Genomic DNA, 12,519 nt, shown 5'->3' with positions numbered 1-12,519 from the left:
TAGTGTTGTTTTTTGTTTTCTTGCTATATTTATCAGCTGTTCACTAAATCTCTCAGTACATCACAATACTTTCTCGCACCCCGACCACATTGCAAGTAAATGTCTTCACAGAGGACAGATGAGTAAAGCAGGGTCAGTACCACGAGCATTAATTGTGCTGTTAACTGTTTAAACTTCTTAAAGAATAGCCTATTTTTAGTTACTTTTATATTCATTTACATCATAAACAAGAATTACTGAATGTAATACCAACTTCAAGCGTGCCTGCTGAGTTGAGGGAATACACTATTGAGTTTTTGTAATGTCTACAGTTTCATTTTATCTTTTTTAAAACTTTCTATAAGTTAGATTACTAAAATATTTTTGTTAAATGTTTTTCGTTATTCTTTCTCCCCCCCCCCCCTTACAAATTTTTATATTGAGAACCGGCGCACTGGTTATTTCCCAGACAGTAAACATCATTAGTAAAAGCTCAAGTTTGTGGGCAAAGCAAGGACATGCACTATTACCTTTACTTTTTAACTGCTCTAGAATATGCCATTAGGAAAGTCCAGGATAACAGAGAGGGCTTGGAATTGAACGGGTTACATCAGCTGCTTGTCTATGCGGATGACGAGAATATGTTGGGAGAAAATCCACGAACGATTAGGGAAAACACGAGAATTTTACTTGATGCAACTAAAGAGATAGGTTTCGACGGAAACACCGCAAAAAACTAAGTATGTGACTATGTCTCGTGACATGAACATAGGCATAGTATGAAATGGAGATATAACAATTGGAAATTTTTCCTTTCGAAAGGTGGAAAAATTCAAGTACAATGGAGCAACATTAATATAAATGACACTCGAAAGGAAATTAAACTCAGAATAAATATGGGAAATGTGTGTTATTATTCGGATGAGAAGCTTTTGTCATCCAGTCTGCTCTCGAAAAATCTGAAAGTTAGAATTTATAAACAGTTATATTATCAGCTGTTCTATATGATTCCGAAACTTCGACTCTCACTTCGAGAGAGCATATGATTATGTCTCGTGACCTGAACATAGGCCTAGTATGAAATTGAAATAAAAAAACGGAAATGTTTCCTTTCAAAACGTGGAAAAATTCAACTACTTTGGAGCAACATTAACAAATATAAATGACACTGGAAAGGAAATTAAACGCTATATTAATATGGGAAATGCCTGCTTTTATTCGGTTGAGCAGCTTTTGTCATCCAGTCTGCTCTCAAAAAAGCTGACAGAATTTATAAAACAGTTTACCAGTTGTTCTGTATGATTGTGAAACTTGGACTCTCACTGTGAGAGAGGAAAAGAGGTTAAGGGTGTTTGAGAATTAGGTACTTAGGAAAATATTTTGGGCAAAGATGAAGTTACAGGAGACTGAAGAAATTTACACAACGCAGAACTGCACGCATTTTATTCTTCACCTGCCATCATTAGGAACATTAAATTCAGACGTTTGAGATGGGCAGGGCATGTAGCACGTATGAGTGAATCCAGAAATGTATATAGAGTGTTAGTTGAGAGGCTGGAAGGAAAAAGACCTTTGAGAAGGCCGAGACATAGATGGGAGGATAATGTTAAAATGGATTTGAGGGAGATAGGACATGATGCTATGGACTGGATTAATCTTGCTCAGGATAGGGACTGATGGCGAGGACACGAATGAACCTCTGGGTTCCATAAAAGCCATAAGTAATTAAAACAATATATATCTTTGAAGAATTGATTTTTTAATTCATTGCCTTTCATAGCTTTCTTAATAATAATAATAAGAAAATGTAGACATGAATAAAGCATTTCAAGAGAAGTCCTCTTGTTAACATATGTGCTAAGTTTATTACACTAGGTTTAGCCATCCAAGAAATATTTTATTTCTATAAAAGTTAAAATGTAAAAAAACTTGAACTGATGTAAAACGCTTTAATCCTTATATATGAATATAATAATTACTTATATAGCATTAATTGAATTTCTAACTTAGAATCATATCGCGATGAAATATTTAAGAGAGTATTTCTCAAGAATCTGTATCTATATTTTTTGGCAAATTATTTAAAGAATAAAGAAAACGACGTAACTTCCGTACAGTGAGGTGCAGTCCAAAGCACGGATGGATGGAAGGGGATAAGAAAGGTATTATTACAATAAATAATAACGAAAAATGTAGAGCAGAACATGGTTGAACCAAAGGCACAGATGACAGTGACTCTGAAGTATAATGACGTGCATTGTGCCTACCGGTAAGAAAATAAGAATACGTATGATCACATAAAAACTTAAAAATCCGAGTAAAAGTTTCCCACTAGTGAGCAATATTTAATATAATGTCATACCGAGGAACCTAGCTGACAGATAAGATTCTCAATGCTCCAAATATTTCCTCGAATGTGGTCCTCAAATATGTGAAAAATATTATATTACAGCCATCGCACCGAATTCCTTTTAGCATATGTGCAAATATAAATGATTATACTGGTCAACAAGATTTTTCGACAAGAAAACTGAATATAGATTCTAGTGCATTCTTTTATGCTGAATTAAAATATATGACAATTTTTGCATCAGGTGTGAATTTTTTTTGTGACAGTCACTTTTTATATAATATACTTCTATATATCAGGCTTTCTTTCCTAGAAATTTTTCAAGTTATAAGAAGAGACAATTTTTTGTAAAATATGGAAATTTTATTCGGATTGGGTTGGCAGCACTATGCGCTTCGGACTGGATTGAAAAATTGAACAATTTGCAATTCCTAAGGCTTTTGTGAGAACATAATTACCATACAACTGCTAATTTTGTTTTACTAATATTAGAGGAATTACATCTAAATCTAAAACAAAAATATACAGTTAGCTGTCCCAAATTACTATCTGTAACGAGGCCTATATTACCTCGTCAGAAAGTCCAGATAAAGCATATTCTTCTCCCATTCTTATAAAACTGGGACTTTACAAAAAATTTTGTGAAAGCAATTGATAAAATCTCTGCTGCATTTATGTATTTGAAATCTAAATTTCCCAAAGTTAATGATGTAAAACTCAAAGAAGGAATTTTTATAGAGTCACAGATAAGATCACTAATATTAGTTGATTAAATTTTTTAGAGAAACTGTTAAATTCACTGGAAAAAACAGCATGAAAATCGTTAAAAATAAAGTATGTTGTAGTTTTCTTGAAAGTCATAGAGCAGAAAACTATCGGGAAATAGTGAGAGAACTTGCAAATTCGAACAAAGCTACGCGCAGCAACTAGTCTTTAAAATTTCACTTCTTGGCCTCCCACCTATACTTCTTCCCGACAATCTTCGCCTGTCATTGATGGACATGAACAGTATTTTCATCAATAGATTTCTACGATGGAAAGGAGGTGCTAAGGAAACTACGATGAAGAAAGATACCACAAAAGCAAAATATGCCCGAAAATCGTCATATAAAAGCCAAAATGAGGTATATGTTTATCATTTAGTGTTATGTTATAATTGTATAAAAATTTACCCATGCGTCACAAGAAACCCTACCTAATGAAACAAATCTGAACTCAGCATGACAAAGACACTTGGATCCAGTTAGCTTAAGGGTATATGTACGTGAACAACCACAAATATTATCAGAAAATGCAGGCTCTAAATTTCTAAATTTTATTATGGAAATGAACTCACAATTGGACAAAAATTACAAGGTACCACAACAAGACTTATTAGAACTTAAATATCTGATAAAAGTATAAAAAAGGTTACTAATAATATTTTTCAAACCAGTTTTCTCAGAGTATGAAAAAAAAACAAAAAAAAAAACAAAATTTGCAGTTACATCATTTGGTAACCATAAAATTGTAATGGTCTCTGTGACATCTTCAATATTTTTCCTCCATATAACAAACACTTATTTCTGAAATGCAGACTACTCTCAGACATGTATAGTTGTATATTTTAATACAATTAATTTTTTATTTGTCCCATATAAAATATATTAAAACTTACATAATGTTTTGTGACCTAATTTTTCTATTTTCAAAGAAATGGGCATTATTGTAACCTACGTATTGCATAAATTCATATTAAATCAGTGTACAAAATATCAGAATTCTACCTCTAATGGTTATGGAATTATGAAATAAAATGTGTGAAAATTTTCACATTTTCGAAAATTTAATTTAAAAATGTGAATTCATAAAAAATTTAGTTAGTAATCTTTTTAAACTTTTATCAGATATTTAAGTTCTAATAAGTCTTGTTGTGGTACTTTGTAATTTTTGTCGAACTGAGGACCGGTTTTGCAAAACTTGCAAAATTGAGATTTTGATGGATTCATTAACATGAGGCAGGCCTCTACACGATGTTCTAAGTGTCTTAGTAAAATTGGGTTATTTGTCTTCATCGTAGTGTGTCAGTGTGTGAACGTTTTTTTCAAAACTTGCTTTCTGCTATGAGAGATACAGTAAAACTTGCTTACTATAGTGTTTTGTCTCTCCTGTAAAATTTAGTTTTTTTTTCAGTTAGCAAGTTTTGCAAAATCGGTCCTCAATTGTGAGTTCATTTCCTTTTAAATTTTAGAAATTTAGAGCCTGCATTTTCTGATAATAATTGTAGTCGTTCAGGTACATATATCCTTAATTGTGGTACAATAAAAAGGCTCATTTTATAGACCAGAGATATTGAACAATGCACTCGAAAAAAAATTTCTACAACCGGTGCATTTGGTTCTAGGCAGAATGCGTACGCGCATGCATTAGAAGAACACTTGGGCGTACAAAACATTTATCACAAATATCGCATTTATACGGCTTCTGACCAGTATGCAAACGTACATGCTCCGTGAGGTGCCACGATCGTACGAAACATTTCCCACATGCATCGCATTTGAACGGCTTCTCTCCAAAGTGAGAACGTGCGTGCTCAATCAGATGACCAGATTGTACAAATCTTTTCCCACATATTTCGCAAATATATGGCTTCTCCCCGGAATGCGTACGCGTATGACTCCTCAAATGACCGGACGATACAAAAGATTTACCACAGACGTTGCACTTGTATGGCTTGTCACCAGAATGCGAGCGTTCATGCACTGTCAATCCATCAGAGCGTACAAAACGTTTCCCACAAATATGGCACTTGAATCGCTTTTCGCCAGAGTGAGAACGTTTGTGATCTTGCATATGACCGGAATGCACCAATAATTTCCCACAAATATCGCATTGATATGCCTTCTCACCAGAATGAACACGTATATGCCGTGATAACCTTTCAGAGTTAAGAAAAGTTTTCCCACAAACATCGCAACCGAATTGTTTCTCGCCAGAATGGGTACGTTCATGCACTTTCAGATGATCAGACCGATTAAAACATTTTCCACAAAGGTTGCATTTGAACGGCTTCTCCCCAGTGTGCGTGCGTTCATGGACATTCAGTCCTTCCAACCGAGCGAAACACTTCCCACAAGCTGTACACTTGAATGGCCTCTCGCCAGAATGAGTGCGAGAATGGGCTTTGAGATAACGTGCCTTTAGAAAACTTTTCCCGCATACATCGCACTTAAAGGCCTTCTCGCCAGAATGCGCATGTGGTTGAAGTGTACTTTCTGCGACAGGATATTCTGCAGATACATCATTGTTAGGTCTTTTGGATTTCACGTGTGTTGTTCCATTCTCCTTTGTCTTCGATGTGCTGTAATAAAAATTATGTTATTAGTGAAAGAACTGTCATCATAACAAAGATAAAGGCAAGTCGGCCTCGGTAGCGCAGTCGGTATAATACTGGCCTTCTGTGATTTTCGTTCCCTCCTGTCAAGACTTCAGATTCCTCTATCGTTACTTTGAACTTATTCTCCTCTTTGACTGGAACCACAAGAAACATGTCCTCCTGAAAACAATAAATACATAAGGCTCACGACCTTTGACCTAAAGAAATACAGTATTTTGAATCTAACGGATTTTAATACTATTTTTGAAGGAGTAAAATCCTTCAAGTAATTGGGATCAATAGTAAACGACGAAAACAATATCGAGAAAGAAATAAACAATAGAATTGTTATGGCAAATAAAGCATACTTTGCAAATCTCAACCTATTCAAAAGCAAATACGCATCCAAACAAGCAAAATTAAGACTATATTTAACAGTAATAAAACCAATTGTAAGTGAAACCTGGACCCTAACTGAATTCTCTAAGCAAAAGTTCCTGGTTTTTGAAAGGAAAATATTACGAAGGATATTTGGCCCAATAAAAGATGCAAACGATGAGTGGAGAATTAGAAATAATAAAGACTTACACATTTTAATACAAAACCAACACATAGTAAACTATATCAAAGCGCAAAGGTTGGCATGGTTTGGCCATATCAATCGTATGGACGAAGGAAAAACAGTTAAGAAAATATATAAATGGAACCCCATCATTAAAAGAGCAAAAGGAAGACCAAAAAGTAGATGGAAGGAAAACATAACCAACGATTTGAAAATACTGAATGTGAAGAATTGGCAAAATCTTGTTCATACCAGAAAAGAATGGCGTAAATTAATTGAGAAGGTCAAAACTTCGACGAAGTTGTAGCACCTACTGAAGAAGAAGAAGAAGAAGAAGAAGAAGAAGAAGAAGAAGAAGAAGAAGAAGAAGAAGAAGAAGAAGAAGAACGGATTTTAATATCAACTCACAAATTTTCGTAATGCCAAAGGCATTTATGTACAGTGTATATATATATATATATATATAACATTGAAGGATCATTGTTCTTCGTATGTCACCATAAAATACTGGGTGTTCAAAAATCTGTTTCTCTGAACACTGTAGATAACATCGATGCCATGCATAGAATAATTCTGGACTATCGACGAATTGGTCTCAAATCTATTGGAGAAAATTTGGAAATGTTCCATATATGCGTTTTTCACGTCGTACATCATGAAACGAAAATGAGAAAATAATCTTCAAAAATGTATCCCTAAATACCTAAACTCGTGATAACAAAAACCACTCACTGTCTCAAGAGACACGAAAATCGTCTGTAGCTGCATTTAGATTGGCAACAGGCCATGATTGTTTGGCCAAACACCTGCATAGAATTGGAATATATCAGTCCCCTAACTGACCATTGTGCAACTCAAACCAAGAAATGGATTCGGAACACCTCAAAATCTGTGCTTCAATGGCTAACCGTGACAATATCTTTGAAAAATATTGGAGTGCAGAAGGTCAAATGACTGTATTGTCAAACGCCTAGCATTAAAAAACAACAACAACTTTTCCGCAACTTTTATGAGGAATCTTCTAACTTTCCGGATAACATTGTAAACAAAGGAGAAATTTGAGTCCTTCATTCCAATACTTGCCATCAGAATAATTAACATACAAGATGAAACAGTTATTATTCTTACTTAGTAAGTTTTCAAAAAGTGTGCTCTGCTAGCAAGAGAATCACCCTTCCTGTGTTAAAGAAAACTGATGAAGTTATATTCGAATTGGCTGACAACGCCCCATATTCGCCAGATTTAGTCACAGAGAACTATCACTTATTTTCCCCTCCCGTGGGGGGAGGGGAAAACACTTAAAACATTGAAGTTCTCGTTTAATAAACAGTAATAAGTACTATGGAGTAGTGGCCTTCGAACAAGACAAATATATATAGCTTGGACTCCCTTTGTAACTGATGCCCTAATTGAACAGAGTTTTAAAAGTGTCTTTACTGAAGAAAAGAAACAAGTATATGATTATGTGTTGTGACCAGAACATAGTACGAAATGGAAATATAAAAATTTATCCTTTGAAAAGGTGGTAAAATTCAAGTACCTTGAAGCAACGGTTAAATGACACTCGAGAGCAAATTAAACGCAGAATAAATATGGAAAACGCCTGCTATTATTCGGTTCAGAAGCTTTAGTCGTCTAGTCTGCTTTCAAAATAAAATGAGAGTTAGAATTTATAGGGTGTTCTGTATTGTTGTGAAACTTGGACTCTCACTTTGAGAGAGGACCAGAGGTTAAAGGTGATCAAGAATAAGGTGCTCATGAAAATATTTGGGGCCATGAAGGATGAAATTACAGGAGAATGAAGAAAGTTACACAACGCAGAACTGCACGGATTGTGTTCTTCATTTCACATAATTAAATCCAGACGTTTCAGATGGGCAGGGCATGTAGCATGCATGAGTGAATCCAGAAATGAATATAGTGTATTAGTTGGAAGACAAGAAGGAAGAAGACCGTTGGGGATGCCGAGAGGTAAATGGGAGGATAATAATAATATGGATTTGAGGGAAGTGGGGTGTGATGTTAGGAACTGGATTAATCTTGCACACGATAGGGACTGATTGCAAGCTTATGTGAGGGCGACAATGAACCTTCAGGTTCTCTAAAAGCCATTTGTAAGGAAGTAAGTTATCATTGCAAAAATAAAGATTTGTTTGGGATATAGTAATTCTCTCCATCTTGGGTAATAACTTAAAATACCGCCTGATATAGCTGGTGTAAATAATGATACATTTATATTAACTGCATGCAAAGTAACCTAGACATTAAAGTTCTAATATTCTCTTCGTCATAACAGCGAATATTTATTGTATTATATCGTAATCAAAAACGAAAGAATTGCCTTAGTAATCTTGAAGTCTCAATCATAGCATTCGAAGGATATTTAAACTTTGTAAGAATGCTGGAAAGAAAACAGTAGGCAATAAGAGTTCAATATCAAGACATTTAAAAACAGAGTAATCAGTAAACTTCACTCACTTCCGGTTCACACTTAATCACAGGTGATATGATTGGCACTTCTGTTTCCTCAATTTTGACTTCCAATTTGAAGCCAGTGATGGAGTTTGTGCTTTCCACCATGTTCTCTTCCTGTGGAATACAAAGATATCACAAGTATATATGAACTTTTTTCTTGTAGTTGTATTATATTTCTCGAGATGTGGAACAAGAGGCCTGATAGCCTTAATCCCATATAAATAACTGATAAATATACTCGAGTCGTGTTTTTGAGCAAGGAACTGAACCAAAAAAAGTCTTTTATGCTCGACCATGCCGAAATGTAGTAATTATACACCTGGTAGAAGCCCTTTAATGGACTTCATTAAAGTACACCTATTCATTATAGTTCAGGTGTTCCACCAATCAGAAAATACCATTGTAGCAATATCAAAGCGCAAGTATCGATTATTCTCGGATATGCAATCGAAAGACAACTAGCGAAACGTCACGGAGGCTGGAAATCCAATACTGTCGCACAAGGTTATGTTCTGTTACTATAATAATTAGCGTTAATTTTAAATAATATTCAAATAAATTCAATTTGTCATCTCGTTTTTCAATGTCTAAATCAATTTCAAGGTTATATCAAGATTAATGTTTATTTTACTCTCTAGATTATATCAAGGTCAATGACATTTGTTTCTCGGAAAAAAATCAATACTTTCGCGTCTGCGCACATCTCACAATTTATGAGATATTGCACAAGGTCAGTTCCGCTCCCCAGTCAGATAAGAATAACATGAATACTTATGAATAATTTCAAGTTAGAAATATGGTCGAGCATAAAAAGTCGTATGAAACTTGCCTACAATGGTAATTAAGACGCTCGTATGAAAATTATGAAACTCGCTTGCGCTCGTTTCATAAACATACTCGCGTCATAATTATTACCATTATAGGCTCGTTGCATAATGTAGTAATTCATAGTACAGGAGTGAAGAAATGAACAAGGGACATAAAAAATGGCCTTACATCTGGTGCCTCTTCTTTGATTGCGTCATCAGACGCACTAACTGCCAAAGGATCGACCTCGGGTTCCGTCTTGATAACATCCATTTCAACTGAAAGAACAATGTAAGAAAATTACCTGTTTCCTGTTTTTGAGCTGTTGATATATGCACACTATTTGAAAATTAGAAGGTGGAGAGGTCATTACAAAGAATAGCAAGCAATGAAATGATACAGTCACTGAACCACGTGAACCACGAAGAGAGGCCAGCGACCAAGTAACAGTGTCAAGCACAGCAACAACAGTGGATGAGGATGTCAAAAGGCGATTGAGGAAGAAAATAATGACGGCATCAGGTAGACAGAGGAGAACCGAACGATGGCATACAGGAGCTGAGAACAGCAAAAAGGGTTCAGTGAATCTAGTTGCAAGAACAAATATGCGTCAGCAATTACAAAACGGATCGAGAGATGAAGAAGAAACTAAGATAAGAAGTCAAGATTCTGCAAGAACTGGATGGGATTAAATAACATTGGCGATACCGAATAGAGGTACGCCAGAGGGAAGAAGCAAGGGACAGAAAAGTTATAACTTAAGAGGTTGGTGCATGAGTGACGAACATAGGGAAGTGATAAAGTGAAAATAGTATGCGTGAGTGACAAAACATAGGGAAGTGATGAAGTGAAAATAGTATGCGTGAGTGACAAAACATAGGGAAGTGATGAAGTGAAAATAGTATGCATGAGTGACAAAACATAGGGAAGTGATGAAGTGAAAATAGTGTGCATGTGTGACAAAACATAGGGAAGTGATAAAGTGAAAATAGTATGCATGAGTGACAAAACATAGGGAAGTGATAAAGTGAAAGTAGTATGCATGAGTGACAAAACATAGGGAAGTGAAAAAGTGAAAATAGTATGCATGAGTGACAAAACATAGGGAAGTGATAAAGTGAAAATAGTATGCATGAGTGACAAAACATAGGGAAGTGATGAAGTGAAAATAGTATGCATGAGTGACAAAACATAGGGAAGTGATGAAGTGAAAATAGTGTGCATGAGTGACAAAACATAGGGAAGTGATAAAGTGAAAATAGTATGCGTGAGTGACAAAACATAGGGAAGTGATGAAGTGAAAATAGTATGCATGAGTGACAAAACATAGGGAAGTGATAAAGTGAAAATAGTGTGCATGAGTGACAAAACATAGGGAAGTGATGAAGTGAAAATAGTATGCATGAGTGACAAAACATAGGGAAGTGATAAAGTGAAAATAGTATGCGTGAGTGACAAAACATAGGGAAGTGATAAAGTGAAAATAGTATGCGTGAGTGACAAAACATAGGGAAGTGATGAAGTGAAAATAGTATGCATGAGTGACAAAACATAGGGAAGTGATAAAGTGAAAATAGTGTGCATGAGTGACAAAACATAGGGAAGTGATGAAGTGAAAATAGTATGCATGAGTGACAAAACATAGGGAAGTGATAAAGTGAAAATAGTATGCATGAGTGACAAAACATAGGGAAGTGATAAAGTGAAAATAGTATGCATGAGTGACAAAACATAGGGAAGTGATAAAGTGACAATAGTATGCATGAGTGACAAAACACAGGGAAGTGATAAAGTGAAAATAGTATGCATGAGTGACAAAACATAGGGAAGTGATAAAGTGAAAATAGTATGCATGAGTGACAAAACATAGGGAAGTGATAAAGTGAAAATAGTATGCATGAGTGACAAAACATAGGGAAGTGATAAAGTGAAAATAGTATGCATGAGTGACAAAACATAGGGAAGTGATAAAGTGAAAATAGTGTGCATGAGTGACAAAACATAGGGAAGTGATGAAGTGAAAATAGTATGCATGAGTGACAAAACATAGGGAAGTGATAAAGTGAAAATAGTATGCATGAGTGACAAAACATAGGGAAGTGATAAAGTGAAAATAGTATGCATGAGTGACAAAACATAGGGAAGTGATAAAGTGAAAATAGTATGCATGAGTGACAAAACACAGGGAAGTGATAAAGTGAAAATAGTATGCACGAGTGACAAAACATAGGGAAGTGATAAAGTGAAAATAGTATGCATGAGTGACAAAACATAGGGAAGTGATAAATTGAAAATAGTATGCATGAGTGACAAAACATAGGGAAGTGATAAAGTGAAAATAGTATGCATGAGTGACAAAACACAGGGAAGTGATAAAGTGAAAATAGTATGCATGAGTGACAAAACATAGGGAAGTGAAAAAGTGAAAATAGTATGCATAAGTGACAAAACATAGGGAAGTGATAAAGTGAAAATAGTATGCATGAGTGACAAAACATAGGGAAGTGATAAAGTGAAAATAGTATGCATGAGTGACAAAACATAGGGAAGTGATAAAGTGAAAATAGTATGCAAGAGTGACAAAACATAGGGAAGTGATAAAGTGAAAATAGTATGCATGAGTGACAAAGCATAGGAAAGTGATAAAGTGAAAATAGAATGCATGAGTGACAGAAAAGACGGTAAGGCAAGGGAAGAACTTAATAGTGAAAAAGGATAACATACAGTACAAGTAATAACCAGAGAGTGATAATAAGTAAGTAGTGATACAAATATAATAAAAAATGTGGGAATGGAAATGTACTGGAAGTAAAGATAAGAATTAGATTAGTGGGAATGAGTGGTCAGTGAACATTAGTGATTCAAGTGAATAAATAAGATAACAACTATGGAAGAGTTCAACTAAATGTAAACAATCTTGGAAAAAAATTAATAAGGAATTGAGAGGAGCGATTGTTTAATTAAATGAGGTTAGTAAGAATAAGATAGATA

General features: G+C 34.9%; 1 protein-coding gene across 1 annotated transcript; it reads right to left on the bottom strand.

The window, feature by feature from the left end:
* Positions 1–1,730: 1,730 nt before the first annotated feature.
* LOC138691437 (zinc finger protein ZFP2-like) lies at positions 1,731–5,686 on the bottom strand (the record flags this gene model as incomplete). Its single annotated transcript, XM_069813364.1, has 1 exon — positions 1,731–5,686. A coding segment is annotated over one exon (978 nt), but the record flags the coding sequence as incomplete, so codon positions are not given.
* Between the last annotated feature and the right edge of the window lie 6,833 nt (positions 5,687–12,519).

Source organism: Periplaneta americana, chromosome 16, assembly GCF_040183065.1.
Source record: "Periplaneta americana isolate PAMFEO1 chromosome 16, P.americana_PAMFEO1_priV1, whole genome shotgun sequence".
Classification (NCBI taxonomy): domain Eukaryota; kingdom Metazoa; phylum Arthropoda; class Insecta; order Blattodea; family Blattidae; genus Periplaneta; species Periplaneta americana.
The sequence above is the reverse complement of the archived record's forward strand: the minus strand, read 5'-3'. Positions and strand labels throughout refer to the sequence as shown.